General features: G+C 43.2%; 1 protein-coding gene across 1 annotated transcript in view; it reads left to right on the plus strand.

Moving 5' to 3' along the window:
- The window catches only part of USP13 (ubiquitin specific peptidase 13), an 87,175-nt gene that overhangs the window by 26,742 nt on the left and 41,613 nt on the right, over nt 1–18,820 (plus strand). The window contains exons 4-7 of the mRNA XM_081139388.1: nt 6,374–6,495; nt 11,348–11,490; nt 12,979–13,163; nt 18,155–18,249. Of these exons, the coding sequence (XP_080995514.1) occupies nt 6,374–6,495; nt 11,348–11,490; nt 12,979–13,163; nt 18,155–18,249 (545 nt within the window). The remainder of the gene's footprint in view (nt 1–6,373; nt 6,496–11,347; nt 11,491–12,978; nt 13,164–18,154; nt 18,250–18,820) is intronic.

Here is an 18,820-nt window from a genome sequence, read left to right on the forward strand (position 1 = left end):
TTTGGTTTCTTTAGTGATCATTTTGGTGGTAGATGATATTGTCAAATAACCGGTTTAAAAAATTCACCCAAAGGTAAGCACTGAGGCAGTGTGCTTCATTCTGTGCGGACCTCCCCGGGAGCACCAGCCCACTAGCTCATTTTGGTGGGACACGTCTGTGGGCTGCTCTACATTCACTCAACAGTCCGTATCTCAGAGGACACGAGATGTGCCAAAACTCACAGCCCGGCAAAAATGTCCTATTTGGACTGTATCAGTTTCTAAAAAAATTAAATTTGTACATCGTTAGCACTCTGAGGCTTGCCCCAGGCCATTTCTCTCCATTGTGTTATACCTGATGCTTCACAGATTTATCGTAGCTACTTCTTCCCAGTAAGAATTTGGTCTTGCAAGCCCCCATTTCCAGTGCTCTCAACTGATGCTGCGGATCTTCCTGCAGCAGGCACTTTTCTCTGGTCACCGTGATCACAGCTCTGTTTTCAAGTTGATGTGGCCTGTAAATTCACTACTGTGAAGGACTGTATTAGGATTACATCTGACTTATGAAACAGAAAACTTAAAATTTTGGTGACTTTAAACAAGACAGTTGTTTATTTGTCTCTTGTGTCAAGGATGTGAGGAAGCAGCAAGTCCAGGCTGATGTGATAGCCTCATGGTCTATTAGAATCTAGACTCTTCCTGTGTTTCTGCTTCACTCTCCATCCTGGCCTATGATTTCCGACCTTGTGGTTACTTCATGGTGCAGAATGGCTGCTGGAACTCAGTCATCACACCCCCATTATGGAAAGCAAGAAAACTGAAGGGGGAAAGGACAGAAGTCTGATCTCCCAATGGAGTCCCTTCTTTTTGTCAGCTTTCTCACAGACCCTCAAGCAACACTTCAGTTTCCATCTCTCTGGTCAGAACTTGGACACATGGCCACACCAGGTGCTGCACAGGGGACTGGAAAGTAAAGTCTGTTAACTGGCTTCATTAAATAAAGCCTGTTACTAAGCAAGAAGGGGAGAATGGATACCAGGAGGCAGCTAATAGCTTCTGCACAGATTCCTTCCCTAAAAGGGACATTGGGGTTGCCTCTTCATGGAAAGGAAGGGCCTCAGAACTCTCTTGCAGTCTCTCTTGTTTGTTTGAATAGAAACTACGTTTTCACTGCTGTTGAAATGGAGTTGTGATGTCCCTTCTCTTTCACAAACAGATGTGGATGACTAATGCTTTCTCCTGGAGAGAGGCTTTTTTCCATGTTCACTTGATGACTTGTGACTAATTTCTTTTCCTTTGGTTCAATAGTCACATTGAAACCATTGAATCCTTCAGTTATGACCTTCAATACTGATTCTATAAGGGAAACTGAGGCCATTAGCTGGTGCTGAATGGCTTATCCCAGTCTCCTGAGCACCATCCTGCTCTCGACAGTCAAGTTACTCTTATTACATTTATGCTCATCAATGAAATCACAATTAAGGGTTCTTCCCTCAGCTCTAGTTTTTGCTGGTAATTTTTTTTTTTAAATCCTCACCAGAGGATATTTTTTCCATTGCTTTTCAGAGAGAGTGGAAGGGGGAGAGAGAGATGGAAACATCGATCTGAGAGAGACACATGGATTGGTTGCCTCCCACACATGCCCCAACAGGGCCAGGGATCGAGTCTGCAGGCTGAGGTACGTGCCCTTTACCAGAATTGAACCCAAGAACCTTCAGTCTGGGGGCTGACACCCTAACCACTGAACCAAACTGGCTAGGGCTTTTTATTTTTTTTTTAATCAACAATTACTACTATGGGTAATGTTTGAATCATTTACATTTTATACTTACTTTTGCATTTAGAATTTAAAAAATATTTTTGACTGTATTATTAACATATGGACAAACCTTAAAATTACAAAGTTATAAGAGGCTCTATAAGAAGAGTGGATTTCTTTCCTTTCCATGGTTAGTCTCCCCAGAGACAAATGGTATTTCCTATTTGTACATCCTTATATATCTCGTATGTTCTTCCAGTATATACCATGCTTTTAGACATTTTCCTGTGGGCAGTGGTGAGCCATTAACACTTTGGTTCCCAAGCTGTGCTCTGAGGCACCCTGGGGTGCTGCAGCAGACTCACAGGTGCACCTCAGGATATTTTAACTCTTCAAGGGAACACAGTGATGCTTGAACGTTGCATGAACCATTAGCTCGTGTAGTTTCATTATTAGAGTATCCAATATTCCTTTCAGTGACTTTATCTCTTCGTGAAGCTGGTTTTTGGTGGTTTCTATGATAAAAGGCAAGTACCGTGTGAAAATAAATGTGGAATGGGAAACAGGGAGGCAGTGCCCAGTTTGACGCAAAGATGCCCAATGGGTGCACTCACCCTGTAAGTAAGGAATCGTGGTTATTTAAGAATGAAATAGAACATTTTTTTTTCTTTTAATTTGTGTGCATTATTTTATCAAATGGTTACTAAGTAGTTAGAACATAAATGCTTATTAAGTTGTTTGGGCCTAACTACGAATTAAATAAACAGAACTACTAGGCTTGTTTTTTTTTTCTTCTTTGCTTCCTGCTGCTGTGTAAAAATTGCTGGGATGTGTGAACTGAGAAAGTGTGGGTAGCGCTGCATTAATGTTTCAAGCTAGAAAGGGACACTATTATAGGATGATAACTTACAACCATATGACAGACTGTGAATTTTGGCAATAAGCTGATATAAAACTTACTGTTCTATGAGATAGAAGGAGAGAAGAGGGGATGTAAGGGAGCCTGGGATCTTCAAAGAAATACCCCAGGACTCGGGACATGAATCTGGCTTAATCTTATGTATATTTTACAATAAAGCTACAAATGTGTATAGATGTATAAGTAAATGCTAAAGCATTTCATAAAAAAGTGCCATATCTTTGGTATGTCATAAAAATAGTGTTAGTCATATTTTTATTAAGTATCCCATCCCCCCAACATTCATCAATAACAGTGAATGAGTTCAGGTCTTCAAAGAGCTACCTCAACCCCAGAGAGCTTAGAGCCCATTTTTTTTGGCGTTAGCCCTGGTGCTCATACTTGGTGAGAAACAGGTTGTAAACGAGAACGTTTGGAGAAAGCTCCAGGAATGGGCCTGTTCTGAAAACTCACCTGTGCCTGTCATGACCAGAAGGTTCTAGTGGATTCCGCATTGCCTTCCCTTCTGAAGCCAGTCACAGAACAGGGTCTGTGCTCAAGGGCTTCCCCCTGTCCCTTCTTTTGAGGGTAAGTGGCTGGTCTGATTTCACAGCACTGGGACAGTGCACTTCCAGCACATGAAGCAGAGTCAGCCTGGTCAGGCCGAGAGGATGCTGAGCTGGGATCCGAGCCCTGGTTTTCCTTAGGGATCTGGTCCTCACTGTGCTGCTTCATAGTTTAGGCAAGTTACTTCCTAGAAATGGGTGTGGTCTCAGAGATCTGAGAGGATCACTGAAGCAGCGCTGGGGAAGTGCTATTTAAAAAGAAGTTGTTTTTAAACTTAGGAAAAGAGCCCATCCAGCTATTAACAATTACCAGCCACGATGGGAAGTGACTGCTGGGAGAAGTTGGGGGTGCCAGTCCTGGTCCCTAGGGCATGCTTACTCAGAAGGTTTCTCAACTAGATATTTTTGGGGTGGCGAGACTTTAATTAAAGAAATTTGGAAATTATAGATTTATTTTTAGGATTGTGGGGTCATATGTATTCAGAAGCAACCTTAGATTTGTACCTTAAAATCAGAGTGTAGGTTACCTCTGTTGACTTTCTCTAATTTGGATTAAGATATTTGGGAAGGATCATGATCCCCTTCCATTCCATTGAATTAAAAATAAAAGTAAACTATAAACTAAGTGTTAAGAAGCCCAACAAGGTTCTGCCTTTTTGGAGGTTGTTGTTCGTGACAGCAGTCTTGGTTCTTTTAAAACGCACATCAGTTACCAATTAAAAAAAGTCCCCAAACCATAGCAACCCCTTTGATCTCTTGCTTTGCTGTTGTCCCTAGCATGGTGGGTTTTTAACTTCTTAAAGTCTCCTCTCACGGACATTTACTGTGTGTGGTGTGCTGGGCTCTGTGCAGGGGCTGGGGACTTAAAGGGTGAGTGCGACCTGATTCCTGCTTTACAGCTTAGTCAAGAAGCATTCAAAGCTCATATCTTCTCCACTGTCAGATCACGTGGCAGACCCCCACAGGATGCTGTGATCTTCATGAAACTTATTCCAGGATTGCTTTGGAGCTGGGGCAGCTGAAGGGAAGGGAAGGCACTTTTGATCATGATGTCAACAGTGTAGAGAAGGTGGTGATGGTGGTGATGGAGGTGATGGCAGTTACTATCTGTGGGGTCTCTAAGCTCTGCCAGATCCTGTACTAGGTGCCTTAAAACCTCACCTTGTTAATCCCCTCAACAGTCTCGTGGAGTAGATAATATCCATCGCTTATTCGTGAGGAAAATGAACTTGGCAAGAACTTGCTCAGCGTTACATAGCTAGTAAATGTCAGGGTAGGACTTTCTTGGACTCAGTTTATCATTGTTTTTGGCCAGGTAAGATTTGAATTAGCGTTAAGTGAGTATGTTTTCTGTGGAAAAGAGACACCTACAGAATATGTTATATAAGCCGACTCTATACATAAAAAAAACGACTTGTATTTTGGTTACTTAAAATTGTTATAAACAGTAGAATAAAGGAAAATTTAAAAATAGAGAAAAGTTTATCCACTCACAATTTTCATTTGTTCGGATTTCCTTCCAGTTCTGGTCCATGAGCATAACTTCTACAAAGTTGTCTTTACAGGGAAAATGATTTTGTATTTTTAGCATTGACGTAGCGTAGACATTTTCATGTTTCTACCTACTCTAAATAAATATAGTTTGAATAATAGTCTATTGGGTTGAACACCATCCTCATTGGACATTTAGGTTTTCTTTTTTTTATTTTAGATATTGGGGCATTCAAATTTTATAACACAGAATGTCTGTCTTTGAATCATTTCCTTGAATTAAATGCCTTTAGTTCTTAAACTCGGCATCTTCTCTAACATTGTTTTTTGTGAAACAAACCTCTTATAGCTATCTAACAATGTTTTTGTTTATTTTGGCATTTCTGAGTCTTGTCATTTAGGATCCTTCATTAAAATGTTTGGACTGTATTTTAGTTATGTCTCATTTTCTACTTAAAACTGCCCCATCTGAGAATTCAAGAGCAGAGCTGTACATAGAAAGATACAGGGTCTTTAGTTGGAGGCGAACAGCAGGGTAATAACAGAATCTAGGTCCTTTGGTTGTCAGCTGGCTGCTTTATCCAGTAAAATAGCTTTCTCCTATCTATAGAGCCTGTGTGCGTACCTGTTTCTGTGTGGCTTTGTGAGTGGAATGTGGCTCAGTAGCTCTTTGTCACCATAGTTCCAAACATTTAAATATACAGACATGACCTGGGGTGCTGGAGTCGTGTGCACACGAGGCTGAAATGTCCATGTATATTTGGTGATGAGACATTTCCTGAGCCTTCACCTAACCTTTGCCAGAGATTAGCCAAGCAAAAAGGCGATGACTTACCGACACAGTCTAGAGGACCTCGTCTCTCTTACTGAAAATTCTTCACCGACCCAGGGTGACAGGACTGTTTACATTATGGAGTTTCCCCCTCTGGTGTCCTGTCCAGTGTCTCAGCAGCGCGCAGAGGGGGAGGGCCAGTGAGAGGGGAAGAGAGGGAGAGCGGGAAATCGAGATTTTATTTTTCAATAATAGCTACTATTATTGATGACCTACTCTGTGCCAGGTCTCTTGTCTGCAGTTCTTTCTTTATTCCCCATATAAAGTGTGTGAGATAAGTGTCACTATCTCCATTCTACAAATGAGGCAACTAAGGTTTAGAGAATTTGTGACTTGCCCAAAGTAACATTACGTTTTGGAGCCAGATAAAGCCTAGGTTTATCTCCTCAGAAACCCATGTACTTCTTCCCTACTCCAGTGTTGGGGAAAACATTCCAACCCATTCTTGTGAAATCAGGAGGCAGGTACCCGACAAGTCATAATGAACCTTCTGGTTCCATTTTCACTGGAAAGCGTCTGCTGTGACTCCGTCTCCTTTGTCCCCCGCCCCTTGTAAGCAAGTAGTTGTAACTCAGGGCAGACGGAAGGGCCTTTCGCTCCTGGCGTGGGGCAGACGGCGGCCGTGTCCGCCGAGGGAGCCGTACCTGTCCTGCCCCTGTCTGTCCTCCCTGTGCGTGTCCGGCCTCTGTCTGTCCTCCCTGTGCGTGTCCGGCCTCTGTCTGTCCTCCCTGTGCATGTCTGGCCTCTGTCTGTCCTCCCTGTGCGTGTCCGGCCTCCCCAGTGAGTGCTGCCTTGGTGCGGAATGTTCTTTCTTCACGTCTTGTTCTTTGTTTTTGTTTTCTCCTCAGATCTAGATACTGATGACGATTTAAATAGCGACGATTATGAATATGAAGATGAAGCCAAACTCGTTATATTCCCAGAGCACTATGAAATAGCACTGCCAAATATTGAGGAGTTACCTGCCCTGGTCAGTGAGTGTGCACGGCTGCTAGCTAGATGCGCGTGACTCTCTGTGTCAGGTGTGTGTGCGTGTGCTGTGTGCGTGCCCTGGGGGGGGTGGATGAGAGGGGACGAGAGGCGTGAGCTCCGCCCCAGCGGATTGCTGCTGCTCCGGGGAAAGGGCCCGCGGGCTGCGGTCCGGGAGCCTCGCCCCGACGCCCGCGCCGTGCTGGCCGGGCTCTGCTCTCCCCGCGCTGCCCCCTCGGGGGCTGGCTTCTCGCTGCCTGGGACTCGGTCTGCGGCTTCCGTTGCGCAGACGGCCCGCGCTGTGCGGGGCTGAGGCCGAGGGCCTGTCCCCCGATCAGAGGGACGGCTGTGTTTTTCTCCGTCTGCGTGTTGCCTTCCACGTTAGGATTTTGTTTGGGCTGAAGCACAGGAGTTCCACGGCGGAAACAGCAGCCCGATAATAAAAGTAACCAGCTGTTCCCACCTGCGGGTCTGCATCGCCCGGTGGCCACGTGACCCGGCTTCGCAGTGCTCCTCACGAGGGCCAGATTACTGTCTAGGTTTTAGACTTTAGATTTAGGGGTGAGCCTTTTCTCTCTTCCTTTCCCTTCCTTCCTGTGGAGTCACTTTCACCTTCCTGAACAACTTCAAGGCGGGGGTGGCGGCGGCCGGAGCGCCAGGCCCTGTGTTACTGCGATTCTCGATTCTCGAATCCTGGAAGCGGGCACGAGTTCCTGCCGGGGCCGACCCATTTTCCTGCTCTTCCCTCCTTTCCTGTATTGTCTCTGCCACTCCACCCTTCTTGCCTCTGTTCTCTTTCCTTTCTTTTCCTCTTTTCCACTCTGTGTGCACCCTGAGTTCTCAGAGCCTGGCTATAGATAGCAGCGGGGTCAAGGGTCAGGGGTCAGGGTCAATTTGAGAGCAAACATGCCAGTTCATTTTTCCCCTTCTCAAACTCTTCCAGGACCAGAGCCAGGCCGTTAGGTCCCTGAGTCTTCAGGGCTTTGTGTGACCCTGTCTACAGCCACCTGCTCACCTGCCCCGGTCAAGAGGGGACGTGTGCTTGGGGTTGTCATGTCATTAGGGGCCGGGTTTCCGCCATTCCACCTGTGGCTCCTGACTGACTTTATAGCTAAATATATGACCATAGAAATGAAAGTTTTCTCTATTTAGGTATTGTAGTTCTTTCCTCTAATTATGACATTTAACATATCTTTTTAGTGCTAAGTGCACACCTTTGGCAAGGCATGCACGATTCCCCGTGTTGACTCGTGGCTGTGACCAAGGTCTCTTACTTCACTCCCGATGATAAATCCAGGGAGAGAATTCACAGTATAATTACAGGATGATCTATCCTGATCTTCAGGGATTTGTCCACACACACAGGAGTGGACAAATGGTCTTGCCTCGTCCCACTACCTGGAATTATATGCTACAGCTTATATATCTTTGCCATACTGAGAGTTCTTATTGCCCTTGTCTAATGTAACTGTCTGCCATCAGAAAAGAAGTAAAGAAGCACATTGTGAGTGACTGTCACGAGAAAGGATTTTCCTCTCCATTCACTTATGAAGGGAAAGTCTTCATGTGAAAAAGTTAATAGAAAAGTCTCTAAATACTTTAAATTATTCCTATATTCAGAACATAATTCGAAATAGGAATCCTTTTATTTAAAAGTGCAGTGACATAAAAATCTGAATCCAGCAGTAGTTTAATAGAGTCTTTTAGAATTAAGAAATACTTTAAGAATTAAAAAAGAAGAGAGAATTATTTAGAAGAGACGCTTGAAAGAAAAGCCTGGATTTATCTGATGGTAACTGATAGGATTTATCTATATACTACATTTTCTTTAATGCTTTTGCTACACTTTGGTGTTTAAAAGTCTCATTTAAAGCTTTTAAATAACAAAGTTATTGAGTTAAAAAAATCACTCAACCAGTTCATTCTTCCATCATCTCTTGAGCTTCTCAGCACTGGAAAGATTCAGTTTCAGATAAGTTACTCTATGAATCCTACCAAAAAGTTAAACCACCTCTTAGCAATGCAGGTTCACAGAGGCATAGCATTTGGGGCTCAGTGAGGATTTTATAATCTGGAATCCAGTACCTCACTTTAGACATTGGGAACCCAGCAGTGGTGTGCTTGTACATGGTTAGACCCAGCTCCCTGGGGGACAGGCCTGCTTTGTACAGGTTGCTGGTTTCGGTGGTATGAGTACTGCCACCACGGCTGATTCAGGCTAACAACGAGATGTCACTGAGGGCGGGGTTGGGAAGAGACACACAGTTACACGTAACGTAGGTGTAAATAACCTCAAGAGAACACAGATACTGGTAAGGTATAGTACAACCATTACAAAGTATTTCAAATCTTTGCTACCTTTAAGAAATATGGTTTATTTAATGGTAAGTTTATATAATTTAATTTTTAACAATGGCTGTGTTGAACAACCATCTTAAAGAATTTCTTAATGTTTAACAATTGAATCTGTGAGCCCATTTGAGCTGGTTCCAGCGCCCCACTGAACTTGAGGCCCATGGAGACTTGGGATGGAGCCAGGACTAGTAACAAGGTCTCTCACTTCACTCCCGATGATAAATCCAGGGAGAGAATTCACAGTATAATTACAGGATGATCTATCCTGATCTTCAGGGATTTTAGATGATCTGAAAACACTAGATCAGTGTTTTTTAGTGGCCCAGAATTTAAGGACATTTTGTTGAGTGTCACAAAGATAAGAAATATTATTCAAAGATAAGAAATATTATATCCAAACCTTAATAAAAAACATTGTGCATTGCACACCAGAACACTTAAAGATCTAGTGGGGTAGAGAAAATTCAGATGAGGACTGTGAGGGGCTTGATGAAAACTGTGAAACAAGAAAGGGGTTATAATAACAAACCAGACTAAAAAGGTGAGGATGGGTAGACAGAAGTGCAGAGGCAGCTTTAAAAAACCCCCATAAAATCAGGAAAGGGCTGGAAGTGAACTCAGCCCTGTTCTCTAGGGCCGGGCCTGGAAGCGGGGGTAACAGATGAATTTTGATAATTGAAAGGAAAGGGTAATTATATAGCAGCGTTTGTGATGAGAGATGAATGAGAGTATCTTTTTAAAAAGGGTTTAAAATTAGATTTATGGATGCCTGATCTGTGATGGAATTAAAGCTTCTTGAAGGCAGGGACCTTTTCCATATTCCTGGCAGTGTGTCATCAGCTGGTAGTGTTCAGTATAACCTGGGAGAGTTTTAAGCTGGGAAGGATAGGATCTGATATCCACAGCAGATCACTCGGGCTGCTGCAGGAAGGAGACCGTAAGGGGCTGCCGTGTGGCCATCCAGGTGAGCTGTGATGGTGTTGGAACTGAGATGGTGTGTCGAAATTGAGAAGAGGTGGGTTCCAAAAAGGTTTTGGATGTAGGACTGATAGGAATTGCCCATTGGCTGGATGGGGGTGGGATGGCAGCTGAGGGAACGTCTTTCATTGTCTCTTAATCAATTCTGGGATCAATCAGTGCTACCCAGGGGAAAACATTCTGCATGAAGTTCGGCTAATTGTGCAGGATGTTGGTGATGTAGAATACATATTTTTGTTTAAAATTTTTATTTTTAACAATTCAGTGGCTTTTATTATATTCAGAGTTGGGCATCCATCACCACTATCTCATTCTAGAATATTCTTATTACCCCACAGTCATCGCCTCTCAAACTCTCCCCCTCTCTCCCCCCCAGGTCTCTGCCAATCACTGATCTACTTCCTATCTCTATGAACTTGCTTATTCTGGATATTTCATATAAATGGAATTATGCAATACATATTTTTTTTGTGGCTAGCTTCTTTTCACTTAACATATATTTTCAAGATTTATCCATGCTATAGCATGTGTCAGTACTCTATTTCTTTTTATTGCTAAATAACATTCTATTGTATGCACATATGACATTTTACTTACTCATTTATCATTAATGGACATTTGGGATGTTTCTCCTTGTTGGCTATTATAAATAATGCTTCTATGAACATTTGTGTATAAATTATTGTGTGGGCATGTATTTTCATTTATCTTGGGTATATACCTAGGAATGGAATTCTGTTTAACTGTTTGAGGACCTGCCAAACTATTTTCCAAAGTGGCTGCACCATTTTACATTCCTACCAGAATGTTTTTAAAGACAGCCAGAACTGAGTTATATCATTAAGCAAACAGCAGATGTGATGATGGGCATATGTCCAGGATCAATTGGGCTTGGGAAAAGCAGAGAATCTGCACCCCCCCCTCCCCCCCAACCTAGTAGGTTGGTGCCAAGCTGGACATCACAGATTTGCTCATAATGTGGACTGATCTGGCACAGAGACACCCAGGCATGTCCCTGTCCAGGGTCACATTTGCACCTGATTAAGTAATGAAGCTGCTGCTTGCATTCCATTCAAGTGCCCTTGACCACACGCCGTTGTGTGATGAGTGGAGGGTATTTGGTATCTGGGTGTATATTTGTTAGGAGGAAAACCACTTGGGTAAATCCTAGGCATTCCCGTAGCTAATTTCACCCTTGTAAATTGTTCACCTTATACTTTTCACTCTGCTTGCTAAGAGGTAGGAATTTTTAATTTGGCTCCTGTGCTTGGGCTTACAAATTGGATTTCATTCCTTGCTATCTTGTGCTCTTGTCAATACTGCAAACTCTAGGCCAGGGACAAAACCTAACTAGAGCCAGGGAGAAAGTGCTAGAGTCAGAAATCTTGATTTTGTGGTAATCGTACCATTTAAATTTTCTTAGATTAAGCTGCATTTATTAATAAATTTTAAAATTTATTTTATAGAAGTTGTATTCTCTCCAACTGTTTTAATATATTACGTTTGGGTTTGTCTTACAGGTAACAATTGCTTGTGATGCAGTTCTTAGCTCAAAATCTCCATATAGAAAGCAGGACCCAGACACATGGGAAAATGAATTGCCAGTATCCAAGTATGCCAATAACCTCACCCAGTTGGACAACGGAGTCAGGATTCCTCCAAGGTGAGCGTTAGGTAGGGAAATGGAACGTTACCCCTTAAAACTGGCCAAAAGAATACCTACTTTTCTACCTCTTCTCTGAACTGACATTAGTATATTTTCTTATCACATGCCTTATATTAAAAATAAACTCAAAAATTCTCTCTAGGCCCTGACTGGGTAGCTCAGTTTGTTAGAGCATCGCCCCAATACCCCAAGGTTGTAGATGCGATCGATCCTCAGTCAGGGCACATACAAGAATCAACCAATGAATGCATAAATAAGTGGAACAACAAATTGATGTTTCTTTCTCTTTCTGTTTCCCCCCCTTCCCCCTCTTCCCTCTCAAATCAATAAATAAGAATTTAAAAAATTCACTGTAAAATTATCTGTACCTTAGTAGTGGATGCTGAACATGGCCAGCCCATACCCCTGAGCCTGTTCCCACCCTAAGGCTCCCAGTTGCAAGTACCTGCAACTCTTTGCTTGAGGGCTTTCTCTGCCTGCGAAGCCAGGTAGGCCTGTGCATAGGACAGTGAGAAATGCTGCGTAGTTAATGCTCCCTCCTGGAGCAGCCGTCAGCCAGTGACCATGGAGTGGCTGGGTAAATACCCCAGGTCACCACCACTCAGGTGGGATAACTGTCTCCTGGAGTTCCCCAGCTGGACTGAGCCCCGCTTGCCCATGGTGGCTGCCTGCCCCATCTAGTCTCACTTCCCTGTGGTGCTTCCTGGGATCACCTCCCAAACAAGCCATTCACATTCACATTTTTGTCTCAGAGTCTGCTTCTCTGGGAAGCCAACTTACAGCAGTCTTTGGTTGTCACGTTTTTGGCTTTAACGCTCTCTGGGCCACATTAGCATCTCGTGTTAGGTGCTGGTGTGTTTCCAGAGGCAGGTGCTAGAAGGAAAGAGCAGGCGGATTAGGAATGTGTCCAGTCTTATTGAACCCTAACTGTACTGCAGTTCTGTTCTGTGTAGCCTTAGTGAAAGCATGATACCTCAGTTCCTCCTGTTCACAGTGGGGATAGTAATACAGTGCTGAGGGGTGTTTATTAGAATTAAATGGTAGAGTTTCTGTAAGTCCCTAGCACATACCCAACATTTAACTGTGGGTTAGGTTAATTTCCTTTCTACTTAATTTAGATTCGCTGCCTAGTAGGGTTTTGTTTAAACTAGTTTTCCATTAACTAGGTGTAGTTAATGCTTTTGGCCTTTAGATGTTTATACACATGGGATCCTTAATGTTTTAAACTTATTCACGCTCCACTGTCCCTCACATGAGAATTTTAAGGAAATGACCTCCCCTTCTGCCCTCAGGTTCTGTGTTAGTTTTCTAAAGTCAAAGAGCCATAGAGAAGGAGCAGGAGGAGCTGGTCTCCATCTGGTGGCAGGCAGGGTACTGAGGGGTCCTGTTGCTCTGAGAGGGTCTCAGATTATTCCACTGACTGTTCACTGTGGCCCCAGTCTGTGGCATTCCAGCTGTACTAACTGTTCTCCAATGACTTTCCAGTGGTTGGAAGTGTGCCAGGTGTGACCTGCGGGAAAACCTCTGGTTGAATCTCACCGATGGCTCCGTGCTGTGTGGGAAGTGGTTCTTTGACAGCTCTGGGGGCAATGGGCACGCCCTGGAGCATTACAGAGACACGGGTTACCCTCTGGCTGTGAAACTGGGAACCATCACTCCGGATGGGGCAGGTGAGTGTGGCTGTGTGACTCTGGGAACCGGCGGCAGCTCCCTCTTAGATTTGAGCAGTGCCTTAATCCGAGGGGTGGGGGGGTAGGCTCTAGACTCCAGCAGCTCAGGTTTGACTCCTGATTCTGCTTTTTATTAGCTGCGAGGTCTTGGGCGAGTTTTCACATCCTTCTAAGTGTCAGGTTTCTCATCTTGAGGATAACCGTGGTACCTCCCTCACAGGTTTGTTAAGGTGCATGAGCTTTTAGCCCAGTGCGCGCAGTCAGGTCTAAATAAAGGTTAGCTGCTTTTGTTACTGTTATCTTTCCGTGTATCTCTTGGCTAAGAGGGCAGAAGCAGGCTCCAGGACTTGTGAAGGGAATGTGCACAATCAGACCCACCGTTAGGATAGTCAGGGAAGCCCTCGCATTCATTATGGGGATTAGTATTAGTTTAGGAACAAGCGGACTCATTATGGAGAAGATGGGTTTGAAAGGATGGATACTGTGTGTTCAGAGCCCCTGCCACCCGCTGGCAGCGATGGTGTTCATGTGCAGCAGGGGGTTCGAACCGGTTTCTGTTTCTGCTGTCAGCTTCAGAATTGTGTTTTTCTTTATGGTCTCACACTGCATGCTTTAAAATGAGAGCCTTTGGCCATGTTTATACAGTTAATTCCTTCTAGCATTTTGTGAGGAAAAAGGAAATCATACATGGTCAGTAATGAGAAACATGAATATTGAGCGTGGCCGTAAGAACCCGTCCATCGTCTAAGTCCCATTGAAAACATTAAGCACAGGTCTGGATCAACACCTAGGGCCATCTTCTCCATCCCCCCAGGCTTTAGAGTCCATTTCTCCCTTCTTTTAAGGTACAATGAGTTTTTAGGAGCGATATGAAGATATTTGTCTTTTCTCTGTTCTTTTTCTGTGACTGAATTAGCCTGCTCGGAGTAGCTGGGTAGGATGTTCTCACTGAATGTGGAGCTCCTGTCAACCATGCCTTTCCCATCGAATGCTTTCGTTTCTCACTCGTTTTATAACTGAGGGCTGGCAGTTATGTCATGTCAAGGTTCTTTGGATTCACATTTTAGATAATTTTCCTGTTTCTGAAGTTAGGGGACTTATTTTAACTCACTAGAGAAAAGTAGCTGCAAGAGGCCCAGGAGCTGGTGCCAGACATTTCCCCCCCAAGCAAACAAAACTCTACATACACCAGGTTGAATCCTAAGACTTCCAGGATCTGAAGAGAAGATTCAGGACGTGCAGTTGGATTTGGGTTCCAGCAAAGGGTTTGCAGGTCATTGCTATGTTGAATGACTGCTGTACAAGGCAACCATCATGGCCTTTTTATGGGACCACAGAGAGAAGGGTTTGTAATGTAGGAATTCTACTGGATGAAATTATAAGGAGAGGATAATTCGAATGTTTCTACTTTCTATGCTGTCCTATGTAGTGCTTTGATAAGACCAGCTGTTAGAAGTCCAGCTCTTAGAACAACCTGTCCAAGACTACAAATGTTTGTATATGTGGCTTAGTTATAAACTTTAGCTATCTCTTACTTATCTCTGGGTTCCATGCAAAATCTTACACATAGTAGGCACACATACTTTTGTTCTATGTAAATGTATGCTAATAATAAAGGCAAAGGTTAATTCTATTTTCCTATGCATCTTTAATTTTCCAGAAGCCTTTTTTCTAGAGTGAAACTTATTTTTAAACTGTAATTTAGAGCACATCTGAAGTTCTTTTGCTTTCAACTTGAGGAAGGGAAGTTTATATTTGCCCCTTGATTACACAAGAAGCAGATGTTCAGTGTAACATATTTAGAAAACAGAAAAGTGTAGAGAAGTAAATAAAAATCACTAGTAATACACTTGCCAGACAAATCACTTCTAACAATTAGGGTATTTTCTTTCAGTCTTTTTTCTTTTTTAAAGCCTGGATCAGTTCTTATACAAAGACCCCTCCTGCTCTGCAATATTTTTACAAAAATTGAATTACATTGTTTAAAGTTTTATACCTTATTTTTCTCTGTTTAACTTAATTATATTTTTCATGTCATCAAATGTTCATCAGTATTCTATAATAGTTCCATAAATCATTTCACTATTCCCCTGTGAATTGTCATAATTTTTTTGCTATTCTGATGAACACCCTGTACATATACAAATCTTCGGGTGTTTGTCTAATGATTTTTAAAAAATATGTCTTTATTGATTTCAGAAGAGAGGAAAGGAGAGGGAGAGAGAGGTAGAAACATCAATGATGAGAGTCATTGATCGGCTGCCTCCTGCACGCCCCCTGCTGGGGATCGAGCCCGAAACCGGGGCGTGTGCCCTGACTGGGAATCGAACCTTGATCTCATGGATCCTAGGTCGATGCTCAATTGCTGAGCCGTGCATTCCGGGCATATCTAATGATTTTTTTAGGATAAATTCCTATGAACAAAGGGCTGAACCTTTTAAATTTTCAGTTGCCGAGTCTTCTTCTTACACAGTTGTAGTAACTTTACATTCCTGCTAGCAGTGTGTGAGACTACCCATTTCCCCAAATCTTGGGCAACTTTGGGTATTCAAAAATTTTAGAAAGCTTTGCTAATCTGGTGTCTTGTTTTAATTTGCTTTACTAGTGAAGATGAACATTTTTTATAGTACTCTTGGCCATTCATAGTTATTTTTGTGAATTTCTTAGGCCTATTTTCTAGTAGGTTTATGTGTAGGTGTTTTCTCATTGGCTTAAAAAAAACTTAAGCTATTAAGAGTATTAACCCATTATCTGCCACAGTTAAGTTTTTTTAAGAAGAAGAACTTAAGGTTTTTTAAAAATTATACAATTGACAGTGTTTGAATAAATACTCCCGTTTTGATCAAAGATGAATAAAATACTGGCAACAGCAGTGTGGATCATACGCCCTATGGTGAGGGTTCTGGGATTCATTTAGCTGAAATAATGTTAATTTTTTTGAGAAAAGGTCAGGATTTGATTCCTGCTCATATTTTGCAGAGTTGGTTTTAACACAAGCGATTATTTTTAGTCTAATTATTTTATAAAAGTGTATGTGATGCATCAATTCTACTTTAGTTTCTTTTAAATTTGTATTTAGTAGATTGGTAACTGTAACTTGTTTACTTAAAAGCCAAATATGTTAATGAAAACATGCGTAAAGTTTCCTTAAGTACCATATGATGAACCTTGTGTACTCTGAGGACCAGTAGGGCAAGGTGCCCTTTGGGGGCAGGGTGGCCACCTCCTGGTGAAGGTGTCACTGCTGAGGGTCCCATAGTCCACACTTGCTAGGCTAATTGAGGCTGGTTCAACTCACAAGAGACAAAGTCTCAAATTCAGGGTGTTTATTTTTCAGTTTATAAGGAGGGCCACAATTGCCTGCTTGACCAGTACATTCCTTCCCTGTGGGAAGCTGAATTATATTTAGAATATTGTTTAGTAAACATGGAATCCAAGCAGGCTGTGGACTCAACTATTTAACCGTAGTGTGATTTGATCCTGCTGGATTCCTTGTCCCCTGTAAGGATAGACCTGTTCAGTGACAAACTCCTATTCCTATTGAGGTCTCAACTTAGAGTTGGTTCTTCCAAGAAGCCCTGACCCCCCAGGCTAGGCCGTCGTGGTGGTGTGGGTAATAAAAATGGGCCCCATATCACATTCCACTCTGGGTCCCCATGGGTACAGCAACAAACAAACTGGGAAACAGATCACCAAACAAATAAAAAGCTTTCCTTTGTGGGAGGAGACATTCATTTGGCAAACAAGGGTGAGGTTCTTGGTGGGAAGGGAAGAAGGCCGTGGAGGAAGGAGAGGGTGTTTTTTTCTTCCATCATGGAAACTAGTTGACCTAAGAACATGCCTTAGTGCCTTGGGTGATTGGAGAAGAGTCTTCCAGAGATGCCCAAGGCAGCTGTGAAGTTGCCCATCCCACTGGCCCCTGCACCAGCTCAATAGATTCTCAAGGTGGTCTTCTTCTTTGGTCATCTTCACTCTTTTTCTTTTTTTTTAAAATATATCTTTATTGATTTCAGAGTGAGGAAAGGAGAGGGAGAGACAGAGATAGAAACATCAATGATGAGAGAGCCATTGATCAAGCCCGTAACCCGGGCATGTTCCCTGACCGGGAATCGAACCCCGATCACCTGGATCCTAGGTTGACGCTCAACCTGAGCCATGGCCGGCCGGGCGGTCATCTTCACTCTTGACCTGGACATAAGCTCCCTTGAGTTCCTCACGGCCCGAGGGTTTGGAATCGAGGCAGCAATGACTTCATTTTAGTCCTGACCTGGCTTGTGCCCCTTCGTGTACTGCTCCACCTTAGCATTTTTCATGAGACCCTGTAACTGGGGCAAGAGCCCCTTGTTACCCTGCTGTGCCAAACACATCAGCATCTCTGTGTGCGCTTGGGGTGGACACGTTTGGGGAGCAGTGCACAGTCCTCACACATCCATTGCCAGCTCTGTGAGGTGTGAACACTGAAGGGGGACAGAAGGGATGGGGGGCAGGCGGGAGGAGGAGGTTGATGAGCTGATAGGTCTGAGACTACAGAGGGTTCCAAGGCAGAATTGTCAGGCCTTTCACCTGCTGCCGAGGGCCTGTGTCCCCCCATAGATTCTCCCTGCCGTGGGCACACAGTGTCACTCCTTTGCTCCCTCACCCCTCTCTCCTCCTGAACATATAGTCATGCCACTCTGGTTTGGGTTAGAAAAATGAAATGTTAGGCATTTATGTTTGTCTGATTTTAAATTATTTTAACTTTAGACACTGCTCTTTTCTAGTTTCAGAAAACCTTTTTATGTTACTTCTTGACATGTCACAAGAAGTGATATAAGGGTTATAAGAAATACCTGTTAATTATATTTGTTGTTGGTCATCTGTCTTTCCCAGTTGAACGTAACTCTTTGTTTTACTCTTTGATGTGTCCCAAGCCCGGCGCCTAGTAGGAGCTCAGGAAGTGTATGCTGTCTATTGAATGACTCAATTACAGCCTGTTTTCTCTTCACCTCTAGATGTTTATTCTTTTCAAGAAGAGGAACCAGTTTTGGATCCTCACTTGGCCAAGCACCTGGCGCATTTTGGAATCGATATGCTTCACATGCATGGGGTGAGAACGTCTACTTCTGTCTCTGTTCCCGCCTGGTGGGGAGGAAACTGTCTGTTTTATTTTACTTACTATATAATTTCTCTCACATGAATCTTCATCTTATAGGTTTTAATATTTGCATTTACTTCTCTAATGTTATTAATTAGTGTTTTCTTTTGGCTACCAGCTTGGACTTTGTTATATTACAATAAAAATGACATCTCGCCGAGTACCATTTTGTTTCGTTGGAGTGTATGTGCAAAATCTCCACTGGTGGAGACTTGCATGAATCACTCTTTGTTCACTAAAGGGAGAAGGTACAGGGAGATGACCTTTAAAATTATCTGTGACCAACATCACTTTAATTAACTTCAGGAAGGGAAGCGGAGCTCCTGGGGGGTGGAAAGAATAAGCCAACATGTTGTTGTTGACGGAAGAGTTTTGTTTCATTTAATACCGTGTTTTCAGGCGGCTGTCGTGACTGCGATGTTTGTCCCTGTGAGGAGCTAGTTAAATGTGCGTGCTCTGTTTCGGCCTGTTCCTTGCAGTGCAGGCCGGCTCCCTGCTCTCACTCGTGTCACTTGTTAATGTA

This window comes from Miniopterus schreibersii, assembly GCF_964146895.1.
Source record: "Miniopterus schreibersii genome assembly, chromosome: 5".
Taxonomy (NCBI): domain Eukaryota; kingdom Metazoa; phylum Chordata; class Mammalia; order Chiroptera; family Miniopteridae; genus Miniopterus; species Miniopterus schreibersii.